Below are 18,032 nucleotides of genomic sequence, written 5' to 3'. Positions count from 1 at the left end.
ATAGCTTTAAAGAAGAATGTATCAGAGCAAGAAAATTTATGATAACGAATAAAATGGCTGAGAATGGACTTCTCAATGGAAGTCTATGGGACTTTGGCCTTCTTGGAACCAGCGGATACTCCTATTTGGATCACGAGAAGGGAAGGGTTGATCAGGCCATTGATATTCATGTCAATCGTGCAAATGCATGAAGAGCCTTGTTTCGAATCTCAAATCATGTTATCATGTTCATCATACCAGACATGAGGGTCACATAAGAGGAAAGGCTGGAAATATTTGAAGCAAAATGTTTACTGTAAGAAAGAAAAATGGGGATTTAACGTTTTACATTGATTACTTCGGTGAATCTAACTTTTCTTTTTTTTAGATGCAGCAGCACTAAACTCAGGTGCCCTTATATTTTCAATCGGACTGCATTTAACAGCACACCTTTACGGGGTCACTTTTTGTTCTCTCGTCCATTTGCTGCTTCCCACCGCTGAAAGGCAGGGAACACTCGGGAAGTGCATTTACCGCAGCATGAAATGTGCTTTATAGATGCACTGAGCTTTTTCTGTGTTTCCACTCACAAAGTATTAGAAGCCGTCACAAATGCACCAGTGCCAGCCATCGCCTTCCCACATAGTCTTCCCTCTTGGCAGAACTATGCTGGAGCGCAACCCAGCTGTCACGGGGCGAACAACAAGCCCCCCCAGGACTCTTCTCTGCTCCTGCACGTCAGCACTTATTGCTAGGATGCAAATACGTGAGTCTGTGAGAAAGAGCTCATTTCAAAGCAAACATTTCACAGACTCCGATTTTAGTGGTTTATAGGTGAATAATTAAGTTATAGACGTCAAGTTTTACTTGTAATATTCACAATTTCACCAACGACAGGAGCATGGAACAAAAACTGCAAAAGACAAAGGTTTAAAGTTTTCACTAACTCCAGCGAAGGCGTTTATGGATGCATCCTCATCTTAATGTTATATATGATCCCCATATGGGTTTGTCCGCAGTTTCCGAGGTGGCCACACCTGTGTTTGCACACATTGGCTTAAGTGGGGATTCAGTGGGTAGGCTCGCTACGCTAGCCAGCTGCCTGGTGGACAGCATAGCACGCTAGCGAGCTCTGCTGTAGTGAGATATCAAGCTCCACTGTAGCATGCTAGCGAGCCCCCCTGTAGTGAGCTAGCAAGCTGTGCTGTAGCAAGTTAGCAAGTTCTGCTGTATCATGCGAGTGAGCTGTCCACGCTGTCCATCGGGTGGCTGGCTAGCGTAGCAAATCTGCCCACTGAGGCCCGATCCGAATACTCCCCTTCTCCCTCTCCCTTAGCCCTCCCCCTTCCTTTATCCCTCCTTGCTTGCTCCAAACGGAGGGTGATGAAAACAATAGTGTCTAATATTTCGGACATGACTTCCGTTCAATGACGTCATCAACATCGCCGGTCCGCTAGTATTAGCGCGGAGCTTCTAGCGGTTGAATATCCATAACAACAGTGGTTTTATAACTTCATAAACTCCGAATCCATCCATCCATCCTGATATCCTTTTACAAATGCTTCATTGAATCCATCCTCTCATTCAATATTGTTGCTTGGTTTGGTTCACTCAGTCTTGGTAATCGTAACAAAATTAACAGAATCATTAAAATCAGCAGTAAAATTGTAGGCCGAGAAAAGGAGTCACCCATGACAATTTACAACAAAAGAGCTAAACGTAAAGGTTCACTGATCGCCACAGACGCCACACACATTCTTCACACCCACTACAGCCTGTTGCCCTCAGGTCGCAGATTCAGATCATTGCCTTTCAGGACAAAGAGAGCTACAGTATATCCAGTTTTGTACCAACTTCAATTCGACTGCTAAACAGCTGAAGTCAGTGCCATCCTAAGCTTTTCATTATTATTTCATTCACTTTTTAACCTGGTCACTTCAACAGGTTCTAAATGATGAAGTCTGCATCTTAGGAGGGCATGTGTGTTGTATTCATGTTACTGGTTTTATTTTAGTATTCGATTTTACTGATTTGTATGATTTTATTAATTTCATTGATGATTGTCTGACTCTGTCTTGTGTTCCCACCAGCAAAGGAAGTTCCTACCGGAAAAATAAAGTAACTTTGACTTTGACTAACTTAGAAAAGGTCACACTACAACATACAGTCATTACTTACATTTAAATGTAAACTTCTGTGGTTCAGAGTGCCCCAAAGGGAAGAAAACAGCTTCTTTGTGCGAAGCGGTTTACTCTTGCTATTGCGAGAGTAAACCGCTTGGAATGTGAAACTTAAAATGAATGATTCCGGACAGGACTTCCACTTCAACTGCCACTCCAAATCAAGGGGGAGGGCTAAGGGGAAGGTAGAAGGGGAGTATTCAAAATTATACAAGTTAGAAATAAGTGCAAGATAACATCGGGCCATTAATAACAATAAAGTAAAATTATCTGGAGGGCCGGATAGAATTACTCAGAGGGCCGGATTTGGCCCCCGGGCCTTGATTTTGACACCTGTGATGTATTGGATAATCTTGCTCCACGTCATTCCAAAGGTCATTCATTCGTTTGAGGTCAGGTTTCTGTGCAGGCCCATCGAGTTTTCCCACACCAAACTGTGGGGCACAGCCCCATTCTCAAAAACACAACCATAGCACATCATAACACACACACACTACCTAACGTCACACTCGGCTCAACGCCGTCACCCAAGCACGGTCCTTCTGGCTGCTGCTAAACCCAGACCCGCCCATCAGGTTGTCAGATGTTAAAGTGTGATTCATCACTACAGAGCATGAGTCTTCACTGCTTCAGAGTCCAGTGGTGACATACTTTACATCGCTGCTTCTGACACTTTGCCATCAACTTGTTAATGTATGGTTGGGTGCAGCTGCTCGACCGTGAAAACAGATTCTCTGATCCGCTCCATGTAATGTTCTGAAGGCTAACCTGAAGGCCAGATGAAGTTTGGAGGTCTGTTCCTTCTGTTTCCTCTGGGTAAAAGTGCTGACCTCTGTGCTCCATGAGCCTCAACATCCTCTAACTGTCAGCTTATGCGCTCCAACACTTCATGGCTGAGTTGCTGTCGTTCTAAATAACTTCCACTTTGATATAATCCCACTGACAGCTGACTGTTGAATGTTGGGCCACATGGAACATTTCACGACTTCACTTGTTGCCCATGTAGGAGCATCATAGAAGTTTATAGAGAGAACCCTATTCCAGCTAGGGTTGTAATGATTCAGTCAAGAAACGATTTGATTCAATTCACTGTTTTAAAGTCAAGATTTTGATTTTTCTTTATTTTTACATTTTTTTTTTCTAACACAATGAATTAAAGAAATTTTAAGGCCAAGTATGTTTTTTTTTTTTTTGCCCCTTCCATCAAACTGTCTGTTTTCCTAGGGAAAAATGATCAACTTAAAAATAAAACAGCATAATCAGATGAAGCCTCAGATCTCCATGTTCTCCTGGGGAGTTCCTGGTTGTGGAAGACCAACTCTTTGAGTCGCTGATCTGGTTTTTCTGTCAGTAATGATCTGATCTGTGTTAGAGGTTCTCTCAGGTTCCTGTTTAAGTTTGTTGAGGAGGAGGTTCTATATGGAATTATTTTCCTGCAGACTCTAAATTCTTCTCTTGTATTATCAATTTCCAGAGTCTCTCTCTGTCTTTCTCTGATACTCGGTTCATGACAGACCGCTCCGCCACCGCACGCGCTCAGTGCACCCCCTCCCCTAACCCACCGTGTTGTGCTCGCCAATACTCAGCCCCTCCCCCCCGTGACCATTCACGCGCTCATTCATGACTGTTCTCACGGTAGATTGGTCAAAGCTGTGGGGAGAATACAACATTGCAGGGTGAGGAACAAATCTCGGGTTTGCTTGGATTTGCGTTGATAGTTGCGATCGCAAAATCCTGGAGTGTCTGAAGAAGCTTCTCCGGAGCGCCATGCTCCTGTTGGATACCACGTTCATAAACCCGGGTAGAGCGCGTTCTTGAACGCACCACATGCGGCCGGTGTGTAAGCACCTTGAACCGGTTTGAACATTCAGCGTGCGCTCAATGTGCTCGATTTGTGCGTCGAGCTCGCGACCCAACTTAAACACGTGTGTAGCAACGCGCGCTCTGTGCACTGAGCCCAGGTATTCTGCTGTGTGCGCATTTGCATCGACTTTTCATAGAAAGTGTCCGCTTGATTGCGCGGTCAGTGTAAACACCAACACTCACACAGGCCTGCATGGAAAGCTGTCAAATCGATTTTTTTAATTTTCTGCATGAACATGTTGACGAGTTTGAATTGTTTTTTACCGATTCACAAAGAATCGTTACATTCCTAATTCCAACACAAACAAGGGCAGAAGAAGGAAAGGCGAGGTCTTCATACACATGTGGACGTGAAAGCCTGAGTTCAACCAGGATGAGTGAGTGAGTATATCTCTGTGGGTCCATCTGTACATTTTCATCTAAGCATTTAAAGCATTTTAAAGATACTCCCAAGCAGTTCACTTGTCAGTTTCCGCAATGTTTTGAGATGATATAAAAGGCTGTGAGAATTTCAGATTTAAACTGTTTACTCCTTATAGAGAAGCTCAGCTGGGATTGAAGCCATGACGTCCTCTCAGTGAGGTGACGTGCTGACCATCACACCCCCATGCCCTGGGGAGTGGAGCTGTCAAAAAGCCCTTCAGTGGCAGCAGAAGAGCTGCAGCTCGACTCGTCAGCAGGCATGGAGGTTTAAGTCCACACAGTGTGTTAAAAGACTGCATGTCTAAACCTGAAAATTAAATAAAACACAAAAGTAAACACATCTCAGGCACAGAATTGAGTGTCTTCTTCTTCACTGAGAGCTGAGCGACTGTGGAGGAGGTGAGTTAATGTACACGCTGCCAGCAGAGAAACATGGAGGAACCTCAGTGATGCTCTTGATCTGCCTTGTTACTTGCAGAATCTAGAAATATTAGAAAATCCCAGCAGAAAAGATTATTCCGATCCATGAAGAAACTGAAGCTGGAACATCAGTGCGCATCCAAACAGGAGTCTGAGCGCATGAATTGAGTGAAAATCAGCCAGGCTGATGGATCAGAAAATATTTGGTATTTTGACCTACAACATGTAACGCGTGTTCAGGACTTGGCGCACTGACTACAGAAGAGATGTTCGTCTCAAGGAGCCCCGAGAGTATGAATAAACAACAGAGTAATATAACGAATGATTGTACTGAAAACAAACAAACAAACAAACAAAACATTAAACATAAAGGGTCTTGTCCTGGAGTTGGGTGTCCAGATCTTTTCAATCCTTCTTAAAGGTTATTTTCAAGTTCTGTTCATTTGTCCTTCCTGAAGGTTCCTTTAAGTTCAGGTGTCCTTCCTGAAGGGTCTTAGACTGGCAGGTTTTATTATCCATTATTATGTCAATAAGCCACGGTTTTAAAGGTTTAAAAATTTGTATTCTGGACTTGTAATTTGGACTATTTTGGAGTTCAGCTAATTTTCAGCTACATGCTAGCTGTTTTGGCTAACCTATTTTTTTTTTCCTTTTTTAGGTTAATTTGGCATCTAGCTAATATCTTAGCTTGCCATCAACTTCAGTGATTTCAGCTATCAATTTCAGCATCTTCAACTATCAGCACTAGCATCTTCAGCGGCCAAATTCAGCTTACAGCATTCACACTAGTCATATCACAGGTAATGCTATATATCTAATTTTACTAAATATGTCAAAAAGTTACGGTTTTAAAGTTTTAAAAATGTAGTTTTAGAGTGTTTAATAAATGTTTATCCTGTTCGGCCCGTGACCTAAGGTGAGTTTAGGATTTTGGCTCCTTGTGGGATTGAGTTTGACACCCTGTCTTAGAGGTTTCTGCGGCTGGCTGGATACGGTCAGATTCTCTGAAACGCCTCTGGAGCCGGCTGATTGTAGAGTAACCGACATTCGATTCTTGAGCAACAGCTCTGGGGGACATTCCTGCTGTCAGCACGCCAACTGCACGCTCCCTCAAAACGTGAGACATCTGTGGTGTTGTGCTGTGTGATACAGCTGAATGTCTCAGAGTGGCTTTTTATTAAGGCCAGTCTAAGGCACACCTGTACAATAATCATGTTGACTCATCATCACCTTTATATGGGACACCTGTGAGATGGGATGAATTATCTCAGCAAAGGAGAATTGCTCAATATCACAGGTTTGTGAACAATATTTGAGATAAATGATTTAGGGTGCAACATTTGAAGGGTTGAATTCATATCATAATTTGACAGAAATACATTTCTGAGATGGTTTTTAAGCTGGAGTCCTACTTTGAGCGGTTTGTGGCTGCGAGGGTCCGTCTCCTCCTTCCCCAGAGCAGTGGGCTGCTGGTTGGCTGCTGTCAGCTGGTGCCTCTGGAACAACAACGCCTCCTTAAACTCCTCCTGCGTCTTCGTCTCCAGCAGCTTCTGCCTGAAGGAGATGTCGGAGAAGAGGGTGGCAAACGTCCTGCCCAGCTCCATCGCTGTCTTCGTACTTTTCTACAAAGGAAATCATAATTAGGGAGGAGAAGGCTTGTTTGCTAAGTTTAGAACCATCCTTTTGACTCGTAGGAACTGTAAATAGGTCAATTTCAAAACGTATTTTTTCTTGTGCTACAAAAGTAATGGATGTATTTATTTGGGATGAATAAAAAGGGATGTTCTGTCTAGACCATATGTGTTAAAGTCAAGGCCCGAGGGCCGGATCCGGCCCTCTGGGTAATTCTATCCGGCCCTCCAGATCATTTTATTTTATTGTTATTAAAGGCCCGATTTTATCTTCCGCTTATTTCTAACTTGTATAATTTTGACCAAATATGTTTTTATGGAGAGTAAAATATTGAAAGTTATTTAAAGGGTAACCAAACCCTAAATTAACTTTTTTTGGCTGTTGATCTCTATAAATGGGGCTTTAAAAGTGCTGTTTGTTGGTCATGGCCAAATTTTTGCCAAATTGAAACAAAACTGTTTAATTCTTCAAAATATAGTCAAAAACCCTCTGTGTGCTACCCCCTACAGGTTGAAATGAGGTATTACAGTTGAATTTTGTGATTGGTCAAACCATGTAAGTTCCTGAAGTCTCACGTCATGATCTGCAGCTCCAGTAATGATTGTCGCTGCATTTTCGGTATGCGGAAGCAAATCGGTTGCACCGCTCTCCCGCATGCACGAACCAAACGTCACTTCCGCTAAAGAATTTTCCGGTCTTCGGACGGTAACAACAATAATAACCTCGAAGGATGTTAATAGAGCACTTAAAATGTTTATCATAGTGAAAACATTCACTTATTGTTGAAAACACGAAAGGAAAAAGACACGTTAAGGATCAGGACCTTACCATCTTGCAGTGACTACAAACGGACTGCAAATGTTTTCTTCTTCTGCAGTTTTACATGACGGCAGTTTACTCCCTAAGCTAAGAGGATACAGCGCCACTTCAAGACACTTTATTTTATCCGGTAATCCAAACACGTTATTAACGGTAAGTTCTGTTGAAACATCCCGTAACAACTCTGAGTAAAACTCGTTTACTTGTCATCTTTTCCTGTTTCCAACAAATTAAAAATCAAAAATGATCAAACGGAGAGAATGACTCAGAACTGTGTGTCTGTTATTCTATCACATTGCATTGACATTTTCCTTTTTCTGTAATGAACACAAGATAGGCGTTGGCTTTTTTTGTTTGTTCGTTTTTTTCACACTGTAATCTAGTCAGGAGAAGCTCTCGGTTGTTGAGAAAAACATAAATTCTTGTGGTCAAGGAGTTTTACTGTTTGGAAGTGACTGTAAAATAGTGGGCGAAGAGCAGAAGTGACGTGTGGTTCGCGCATGCGGGGTGAGCGGTGCAACCGATTTGCTTCCGCATACCGAAAATGTAGTGACCAGCCGCCAAGCCCCACCCCTCTGACTAGACTTTCAAATTTTGGCAGTGGGTGGAGTCAGCCTCCAACTTCCTGGTTTGGTTATCCTTTAAGATTTCAGTTGATTTATTCTGTAATAATATTCCTGCCTTTTAATTATTCAGAATCGTGTTAAAAAGTTACGTTTTAAAGTTTTAAAAATTTTCATTCTGTTAGCTTTTTGGATTATTTTGGCATTTACTAAGATTTTTTAAGGCTGTTTTGAAGTTTAGCTATAAGCTAGCTGTTTTGGCTATTTTAGGCTTTTTTTTAGTTTTTTAGGACGTTTTAGAGTTTAGCTAATATTTCAGCTACATGCTAGCTGTTCTGGCTAACTTAGACTCTTTTAAAAATTTTTAGGCTGTTTTGGGGTTAGGATAATATTTACGCGCCAGCTGTTTTTGCTAATTTAAGCTTTTTCTTTTTGATTTTTTTTTGGGCTATTTTAAAGTTTAGCTATTTTTTCAGCTACACCCTTGCTGTTTTGGCTAACCTAAGTTTTTTAGGCTAATTTGGCACTTAGCTAATATTTTAGCTGGTTATCAGCTTCAGCGTTTTCAGCTTTCAATTTCAGCATCTTCAGCTATCAGCACTAGCATCTTCAGGGGCCAAACTCAGCTTACAGCATTCACACTAATATTATTGTAGGTAATGCTATATATCTAGTTCATAATTATGTTAACAAGTTACAGTTTTAAAAATGTAGTTTTAGGGTGTTCAATAAATATTTATCCTGTTTGGCCCGCGACCTAAGGGGAGTTTTGGGATCTAGACCATTTAAGTAGAAACAGCACTGCAGGAAATGTCCTTCAACTTCATGAAACCTGATTGGCGCAACAGCCTGTTTAGGAGAAAATGCAGTGTTTGGGAATATATATTTAGTGTCCTGTCAATACGTCTCACGTCTGTCACCAATCATAGAGTGCAACAGGGTGATAATGATGATGTCCTTGCAGACTCTGAGGCAGCATGGTGCCAGGGAAACCTTGTCAGCCAGCTGGTGATAAAAGCAACATAGTGAAGCTCAGCGCAGCAGCAGCAGCAGCAGAGGTAAACAGAGTAACTTAATCCTTTAAGCTTTTCAAAAGCGGTAACTGAATTTAAACCCTGGCTGAAAGAGCTGAAAGAATGGATTGCAACAAATCTAAAAAGCTCTCTCAGTGTAATGCAACATGGAACAAAACCATCCACTGGGTTTAGTGGGAACCCATTTAAGAACATGCAATCAAAACCATCATTGGCAGGGATCAAACACTCATCCACCAGTGCTCTGAACAGTTTGCAGCTTGATTCCCACAAACAGCAGCTGCACTATGTGGATTATGTGCAGTTGGCAAAAAGAACGTTTGTTTCCTCACTGAAGATCTTCATAAAACAAAGCAAACAACTGACCAAAACATTGTACAAACTCATTATGTGCATTGATAACTTTGCAGAAGTTAGCCGTATTTCTTTAGGACTTCAAATACTGGCAAAAAAATGTCCAAGTTGAGTCAAAGGTTTTTAGTGTAAACATCAACAGGTAAAATATCAGGAATATTTAGAGAAAGGCACAATGTGTACAATCCTAGGTCTGGTTTATTTGGATCGTCTGAATGAAAGAATAGAACAAAACTTTATTGATCCCACAACAGGGACATTGATTTGTTACTAAAGCACTATGAAAAACAGCAGATCATAAATGACACTAAACAGCACATAAATAAGAGTCCAGAGTTTATGAGCTGCAGTAGAGTCTGATAGCCGACAGGAGGAACGATGAGTTGTTCCAGTCTCTGACTGAAGGAGCTGCTCTGTGCTCCCACGGTCTGTAGATGATGAGGAGGACTGTCCATGAGGGATTCCAGTTCCTGTCACATCCTCCTCTCACCCACCTGTCACAGACTAGAGCAGGGCTCCCCAAACTACGGCCCGCGGGCCGGATCAGGCCCACCTCCACATTTGGCCTGGCCCCACACACACTATCAAAAAACACATATATTGTTTTTTTTTCTCAATCTGGCCGATCGAGACCCACATAGAACGTGACTTTTTATTCCACCCTTCATATTACAAATGAAAGGATCAAAAAAATTGTATTTCTCAAAGTTTTACAATTATTTTTTACATTTTTACTTTGTCTAAAAATACAATTTTTTGCAACACTTAAAGAAGCTTATATTGATTTTTTTTTATCTTTATCAATAATTATACTAAAATTGACTGAAATATTGGGGGGGGGGGCAAAGCTTTATCTGAGAGAAGGGACAGCTCCGTCCCTGGGCTAAACATACACATTCAAGCTTAACACATTTTTTTTTCTTTTATATAAAGTTAAAAAAATAAAGAAAGAAAACATCATAACAGATTTTTTTTAAAGATAAATTCTAAAACCCACAAAAATATTAGGTTGAATTCATCTTGATTATTATACACCCATAAATGTACTATTCTACAGAATTTGAAACTGAAGATTTTTTTATTTTATTTATTGTCAACTCCACTTAAAGGTTGAGTTGTCGGTGAGGCTGGAGTAATTACAATCCTGCACAGACGTGCAGCTGCAGGGTGTCTTCCGTTCGTGCATTCGTCTATTTCAACACTTTAAATGCTTTGCATGCCAAGCGGATCTACTGTCCAGAATACTTGGGTTCTTGCATTAAATGTTTTAAGTCCTTCCTGCAGTAATGCTTCTTCTCCAAGGTGACCAGTTGTCACAAAAGCAAAGATCTCCTGCAGTTTACAGATCTTTAGTAAATAATCAGTATGGAGGATTTTATAGAGATTCGAGAAGAAGAAATAACTTTCAAGCAGTCAGTTTGATTGCACTTGGCTTAAAGCGGAAGTCTTTGGGGAGAATGACAGTTGGAAACTTCTGCAACTTTAACCATGACTAGGCAAAAAGTTCACGGTGTCATGATTGACTGCTGCAGCCTCAAAAGTACCCGCTATACCGGGTAAACATTCCCTGCCTGTGAGTGAAGTAGTTACCAGGAGCTTTTTGATGATGAACAAAAAAATAATTTAATAGCTCGCAGCAAATAATCTGTATCCAGCTGCACACACACCAGGCATGTGCTAAAGGAATGTGCTTTTAGCATTTAGTGTTCACACTGGACTGTCGCTACCCTATATTAATGCATCGACTCAAAGTTTGAAGAGGCTTGGTGCAAAATGTCAAAGCTTTCATTGGCCACACAGTTTGTAAGTACAAAAAAAACTGACTTAAAAACTTGTGTAGCGATGGAAGAAGGCAAGAGTTTTGAATGTGTAACGAAATGAGATCTCTTGAGTTCTTAAGTCGTTGCATTTCTCCTTCAGAATCTGCTGGAATTATCGTGTTAGCGGTTGAACTGTTACAGTATGTTAAAGATTTATTGGTTAAAGGGTAACCAAACAGGGAAGTTGGAGGCTGACTCCGCCCACAGCTGAAATGTGAAAATCCAGTCAGAGGGGTGGAGCTTGGGGGGCAGGACTGTTATCATTACTGGAGCTGCAGATCATGGTGGGACTTAAATGGTTTAACCAATCACAAAATTCAACTGCAATACCCCAATTCAACCTGTAGGGGGCAGCACACAGGCGTTTTTTTAAAATATATTTTCAAGAATTTAACAAGTTTATTTTAATTTGTCAAAAATTTGACAGCACTTTTCAAGCCACATTTATAGAGATCAACAGCCAAAAGAGTTGATTTAGGATTTGGTTACTCTGTAAGCATCACTGGCAACGCCTCAGGTGTTAAAGGGTTAAGCTTGTTCCTTCTCTGCCACCAAAGCCGAGTGGGTGGGTCACATATGGTTTAAAAAGTGGGCAGAAAATTCAGACCCGGAATGGGTTTGTCCGCAGGTTCTGTGGTGGCCCCACCTTGACCACATTGACTTTAGTGGACACTCAGTAGGTAGGCTAGCTGTGCTATTCAGCCGCCTGGTGGACAGCGGAGGTCCCCAGCTCACTACAGCGGAGCTTGTTAACTAAATACAGCGGAGCTCACTCGCTCTCTACAGTGGAGCTTGCTACCTCAATAAAGCAGAGCTCAATAGCTCGCTGTAGAAGAGTTCGTTAGCATGCTACAGTGGAGTCCACTCCCTTGATGCAGAAGAGCTCACTAAGATGCAACAGTAGAGCTCTAGCATGCTGCAATGGAGTTTGCTTCAGCGGAGCTCGCTAGAATGCAACAGGGGAGCTCCCTAGCATGCTACAGCCTAGCTCGCAAGCTTTATACAGTGGCGCTCACTACCACGACACAGAAGAGGTCACTGCCTTGATACAGAGGAGCTCACCAGGATGCTGCAGAGGAGCTCAGCAGCTTGCAACAATGGAGCGCGCTAGCATGCTGCGCTGTCTACTGGACAGCTGGCTAGCATAGTGAGCTAACCCACTGAATCCCCACTTAAGTCAATGTGGGTGACCACAGGTGGCGTCACCACAGAAACTCCGGACAAACCCAATCGGGACACATTTTTTTTGCCACTTTTAAACCATACTTGGCTTTGCTGGCTGAGTTTCTGTCTTTGCTCCCGTTCATAGAATCTCATTACAGCTGATGTTTAGTTCACCGTCTCTGCCAAGATGAAGTCAAGCCAGAAACCCCAGAAACAATGATGTACTGAATGAGCTCATCTTTACATCTGAGGAGTTTGGAAACAAGCAGGAGTGTAAAATCTAAACGCACTTTCTTCTGGGTCTTGTGATCAAATAGATGTGCTGCTATCAGCCGCCTCCTGCTCTTCGTCAGCGTGGATAAATGGATGTGCTGTAAACAAAGTACAGAGATTTTCCCTGCAACCTTCTTGCATCATGCTCTGCACTCCAGACAGACGATCCCAGACTCCCTCCTCTACAATCCCAGCTGTGAGTGTCTCCAGCACATTTGACAGTAACTGCTGAAAAAGCCCAGACCAAACTGCACACTCTCCTGAAATTCTTGGGTATTCAAGGGTGAACACGACTTAGGAGAATTTTGACAAGCTGGATGCCACTGTGTGAGCAGGCAACACAAAACCAAGGACACAATGTATTCAGACTGATATTTTCGAACAAATGTGTTGCTGAGGTTTCAGTTATTTTCTTGCTGCTCTCTGACATCTATTGAAATTTTACTAAAACACATCTAATTTACAGCAGAGCAAAGCTACAAACCTCAATAAAGGATTTAATGAAAAATATTTTCTTAGAAACCATTTTGAAGGCTTAAAGACCTTTTCAGTTCTCAAATTTTTTTAAACATTTTTTTAAGAACAAGGTTGACTTGGTAATGATAACTTAAATCTGAAGGTCATAACTATACACATTTAGAAAACCGCTCTGGCAGATGTTAGCTAAATGACTGGTGAGGGAAATGTTCCACTATGACATGTTTGATTACATACATTCCGCCAACCAAAAGAATCCCCGACATCATCATCATCATCATCATGTTGTCTTCAAGTTTCTGTCTCGCTCAGGCATCAGATAAATGTCCTAAAAAATGCCATTTGTGGTTTTGAATGCTGACAGGGAGAACGGCAGCTGTAATTACCGAAAAGAAACACAAAAAAATGCCTGTGTTAGTAAATGAGATGGACAGCAGCCAAACAAACAAAAACAACATAACTGGGTTTACTGAGCGTGTCCTGATTAGCAGGGTTCCTCCACTCACTCTGACACAGAATTAAACATGCAGCCAGCATGAGCACGGTGACGGCAGCGTTTTCATCAAAAGGGCAATGAGGTTTGGAGGAGGGCTTTCCAGCTGGAGGTGGGGTAAATATCCGAGCGATGTAAACACAAGATAGTAGTACGTTTCTTCCTTTAGAGAGCGCGTTTGCACAGGCCTGCATTCAGCTGAAACCCAAAAACGGAGGGTTGAGTTTAAGAAGATACGTAGTTTCAAAGTTTTATTTAGCCTTGATGAGGAGTTGATTCTCTCAGCCGAAGAGTAAACCACAAATGGTTACTTTAACAGAAATATTTCCTTAGAAGAGAAAATTCATCCCTGTGAGTTTGTAAAGATGTTCATTTAGCCAGCAATGTATGTTGAGATTGTTGGCTATAATAAATTCTAAATACTACTGCGATTAGCTCTGTGCCTGATTAGTAAGGATTCTCACTACAGAGATTTGAATGCTCCTTTCTGTACATTTTTTGACACTTAAAAACTAAAATCACACTTTCAGCAATTTCGGTAATCTTGGTATCAAAACCTTCAGCTTGTTCAGGACATTACTGCTTGTATTTTTTGTATTTATAAACTTTATAATTCTTGAAATATTAGTCAAAATATGACCCGTAGGAAAGGAATTCAGAAATGTCCAAATTTTAAGTAGATAGTAAATATATTCATTGACTATGTTTAAATATTTTATAGTAATTTTAAAAAAAAATGGAGTTTACCTAATATTTTAGTAACGTTTTGGGCTCATTTGTTCACTACTGGGGTTTTTCTAGGCTAATTTAAAGGCTGGCTTCTATTTTAACATGCTAACATTTTTGACTAATTTAGTTTACTGAGGAATTTTAGGCTTTTTTGGACTTTAGCTGGTATTTAAGCAATGTGTTAGCTTTTTGGGTAAAGTGGCATCTACTGAAGTTTTTTTATGCTAAGTTGGAGTTTCATGTATTAGGGATTTCTAAGCAATTTTACTGCAACATTTTCAGAAATTTAGGTCAACTTTAGTGCTCTTTCATAGTTCTACTGATGTTTTTTATGCTAATTTAGAGTTTAGTTTTTATTTAAGCAACAAACTAAATATTTTTTTGCAAAATTGGCATGTATTAGGGATTGTTAAACAATTTTACTATGGATTTTTCTGAAATTTAGATTCAGCGCTCCTTCAAAATTAACACAATTTTCAGTCTTTTAGAAAATGTAACATTTTGCAAATAGCTTTTGCATTTTCATTGAATCCCTGCAGCAATTAAAGTCGATGGTGCGACAATTATCAGCAGAAAGCTTGAGCATCTTCAGTGACTACTTTCAGCAAAAAGCATTCACTCTAGCGTTATTGCAGGTAATGCAACTTTTCCAGTTTTTTCCTAGATTTGAAATTAATTATTTGTAATCGATTCCTGGCCCAGTATTTTTATTAAATCCAAAAACAAAATCAAATAACTGTTCAGTTTTTTCTTTACATGTATTTGCCAATATCAGATATTACCATTGAAAACCTTTAACATACATCAACTAGTGATCATCATCAGTGATGTTACCTGGGATCAGGTACTTTTTTTTGTTAATATCAGACATTACCAATGAAAACCAAACGGTTCTGTTGAAGATGAAGGCTGCAGCTTCACACTGTCCACAACGCCTTCTTTTAAAGCTGGACTGACTGACAGGTGACAGACAGGTACGCCTTCACCCTCACTGCAGACTGATCCTTATGAATCCAATTTCTAATGTTCCAACTCACGATGAGCTGCAGCTCCCAGTGGACCTGTGGCCTTAAAACTCTAAAACAGCACACAACTCAGCTTAGCAAATATGCCAAGAAGAATGGGAGGAACCTCTAAAGGACAGCACTGTTAAAGTTCAGACACGACCCATTTCAGATTCACAGGGTCGTGATTGGATTCAGTGTGTTTACATTTTCCTCAGAAATCTATTTTGCTTGTGGTTCAGGTGAGACACATCTTACACCTTACAAAATGTAATAAATCTGATTTAAGGCGAAACATTCTGTCTGCATTAAAAGCTTAAAAAATGTAAGAAAAGAAAAGTGGGCACAAAGTTAACACCAGAAACAGACAGTAATGAAATGTGAACCAAAACTGTGAACTCTGAAGGCAGCAATTACCATTTTGGATGGGGCCAAAATCAGGATGACATAGCGGACTTCGCAGCAGTTCTCCCCCCAGTTCTGCGGTCTCTCCAGGCGGGAGATGCACACGTGACGCCTCTGGAGATGCTTCACATTGCAGCTGAAGCAGAGAGGAGAAAGGAGGCGGTTTTTAAAAATGTCAGCGCCTCGCCTCACCACCAATGCCCTTCATTTCCATACATTAACCTCTCTCTGCAGCAACAGTTACACTGCATTCAAATGTGGCGGCTGAGCTCATGTGTCCTCCAGCACAATCACACACACAAATCAGAAAAAGGCAATAGTGTGTATCTGTAGCCACAAATATACCCACGGGGTTCCCCGTCTGTAACCCCATAAAATACTTACCTGCAAGTGACTGCTTTATAATCTTTTAAAACCATGACAACATGCTTTTCAGTTCAACTAACAGACTTAAAGAGCTGTTGGGTCTCAGGAGATAAGTATGATGGACTCAAATATCTGCTTAATGGACTTAAATTACACACAAAAACTCAAGAAGCAGCAACAAGCAGACGTCCATATTTATGGCAGATATTCTGGTGATCATTCAGACCCCGTCTCCATGTCAGATCTGTCTCTCAGAACCAGATGACTTCCCTGTTTGCTCTCTTCATAATTCATGTAGTAAAAAAGGTTTTATAGACTGTATGAGAACATGTTTCATGGTTTGCATTGGGCAACCAGAAAACACAACTGGGTCTCAGCACTGACATCATAAAGCTTTTCTAATTGTTTTTGTTTTTTAACCACAATTCCCCCTGAAAAGGTTAATTTCAATTCAATTCAATGATATTTATATAGTCCAATATTGCACACAATTGTCTCATTGGGCTTCATTCAGGTAATTGTACAAAAGCAGGAAGTCAGACATAAAATATAGACACAAACTTAACTGGTTATCCCTGCTTTTAGACCAGGGATGGACAAACTTTTTTAATCGTGGGCCACAAAGGATTCTAAAATTTGGTAGATGTCCCAGATCAGGGATTTGGTAAGCAACCTCATATGAGAAAAAACAACATGGAATCTAAACAAAAACAAACTTTTTTAATTTAAAAACTGTGGATCTTGTTACTGTTTTAATGCCAATGTGGGTGAAGTCTTTCAGGGAAAAACACACTTAGAAAAACCCTGTTTGTTGTGTTGGAATGACCAGAAAAATGACTACTCAAAAAACACAGATGAACATGAGAAAAACAAAAAACCTTCCAACTCAACATGAATGTAAAATAACTTTCTGCACCAAAACACAAGTCAGTTTGTATATGGTGCACCATCTAAGGTAGGACTGTCAAACTCAGTCGCACAAGGGGCCAAAATCCAAAACACACCTTTGGTCGCGGGCTGAACAGAATAAACATTTATTGAAAACTCTAAAACTACATTTTTAAAACTTTAAAAACTTAACTTTTTAACATAAATATGAACTAAATATATAGCATTACCTGTGATAATGCTAGTGTGAATGCTGTAAGATGAATATGGCCGCTAAAGATGCTGAAATTGATAGGTAAAATGCTGAAGCTGATAGCTGAAGATGCTTAAGTTGATAGCTGAAATCACTGAAGTTAACAGCTGAAAACGCTGAAGCAAATAGCCAGCTAAAATATTAGCTAAATGCCAAATTAGCCTAAAAAATTAAAATGAAAAAAACTCAGATTAGCCAAAACAGCTAGCATGTAGCTGAAAATATAGCTAAACTTCAAAATATCCTAAAAAACAAAAAAAACTTAAAGTAACCAAAACAGCTAGTGTGTCAATATTAGCCTAACTCCAAAACAGCCTAAAAAAGCTTAAAAAGAAAAGTCTTAATTAGACAGAACAGCTACCATGTAGCCAAATATTAGCTTAAGTCCAAAATATGTAAAATTAGTCCAAAAAGCTAGCAGAATTTTTAAAAGTTTAAAACTGTAACTTCTTAACATAATTATGAAAAATAAAAATAGACAAGAATATTATTCCAGAATAAATCAACTTAAACCTTAAATAACTTTCAATATTTTACTCTCCATAAAAACATATTTTGTCAAAATTCTACAAGTTAGAAATGAGCTCAAAATAACATTGGGTCATTAATAACAATAAAATAGAATGATCTGGAGGGCCTTTGACACATGTGATCTAAGGGAAACACAAAGATTACAGGGAAATATAAAACATTAAAATGGATTATCAGTATAATTTACTCTAGTGTGGCGGGCCAGATTAAATGGTTTAACGGGCCGCATATGGCCCCTGGGCCGTGGTTTGCCCACCCCTGCCTTAGACCCTCCTTCTCGGTACGGAAATACTCTTGATCTGAACCGTGCTCCACTTTTAGCAGCTCCGTCTTAGGAACCCGTGCTAACAGTAGTTTTGTCT

At 40.4% G+C, this 18,032-nt stretch overlaps 1 protein-coding gene across 3 annotated transcripts in view; it reads right to left on the bottom strand.

The window, feature by feature from the left end:
- Positions 1-18,032, bottom strand: part of slc4a11 (solute carrier family 4 member 11) — a 177,322-nt gene that overhangs the window by 32,399 nt on the left and 126,891 nt on the right. For all 3 annotated transcript variants that reach the window (XM_024259800.2, XM_036209987.1, XM_024259731.2), the window contains 2 exons: positions 15,645-15,768; positions 6,278-6,487 (listed from right to left, as the gene is read on the bottom strand). In XM_024259800.2, the coding sequence (XP_024115568.1) occupies positions 6,278-6,487; positions 15,645-15,768 (334 nt within the window). The remainder of the gene's footprint in view (positions 1-6,277; positions 6,488-15,644; positions 15,769-18,032) is intronic.

Source organism: Oryzias melastigma, linkage group LG22, assembly GCF_002922805.2.
Source record: "Oryzias melastigma strain HK-1 linkage group LG22, ASM292280v2, whole genome shotgun sequence".
Lineage (NCBI taxonomy): Eukaryota > Metazoa > Chordata > Actinopteri > Beloniformes > Adrianichthyidae > Oryzias > Oryzias melastigma.
This window is presented reverse-complemented; position numbering and strand designations above follow the sequence as displayed.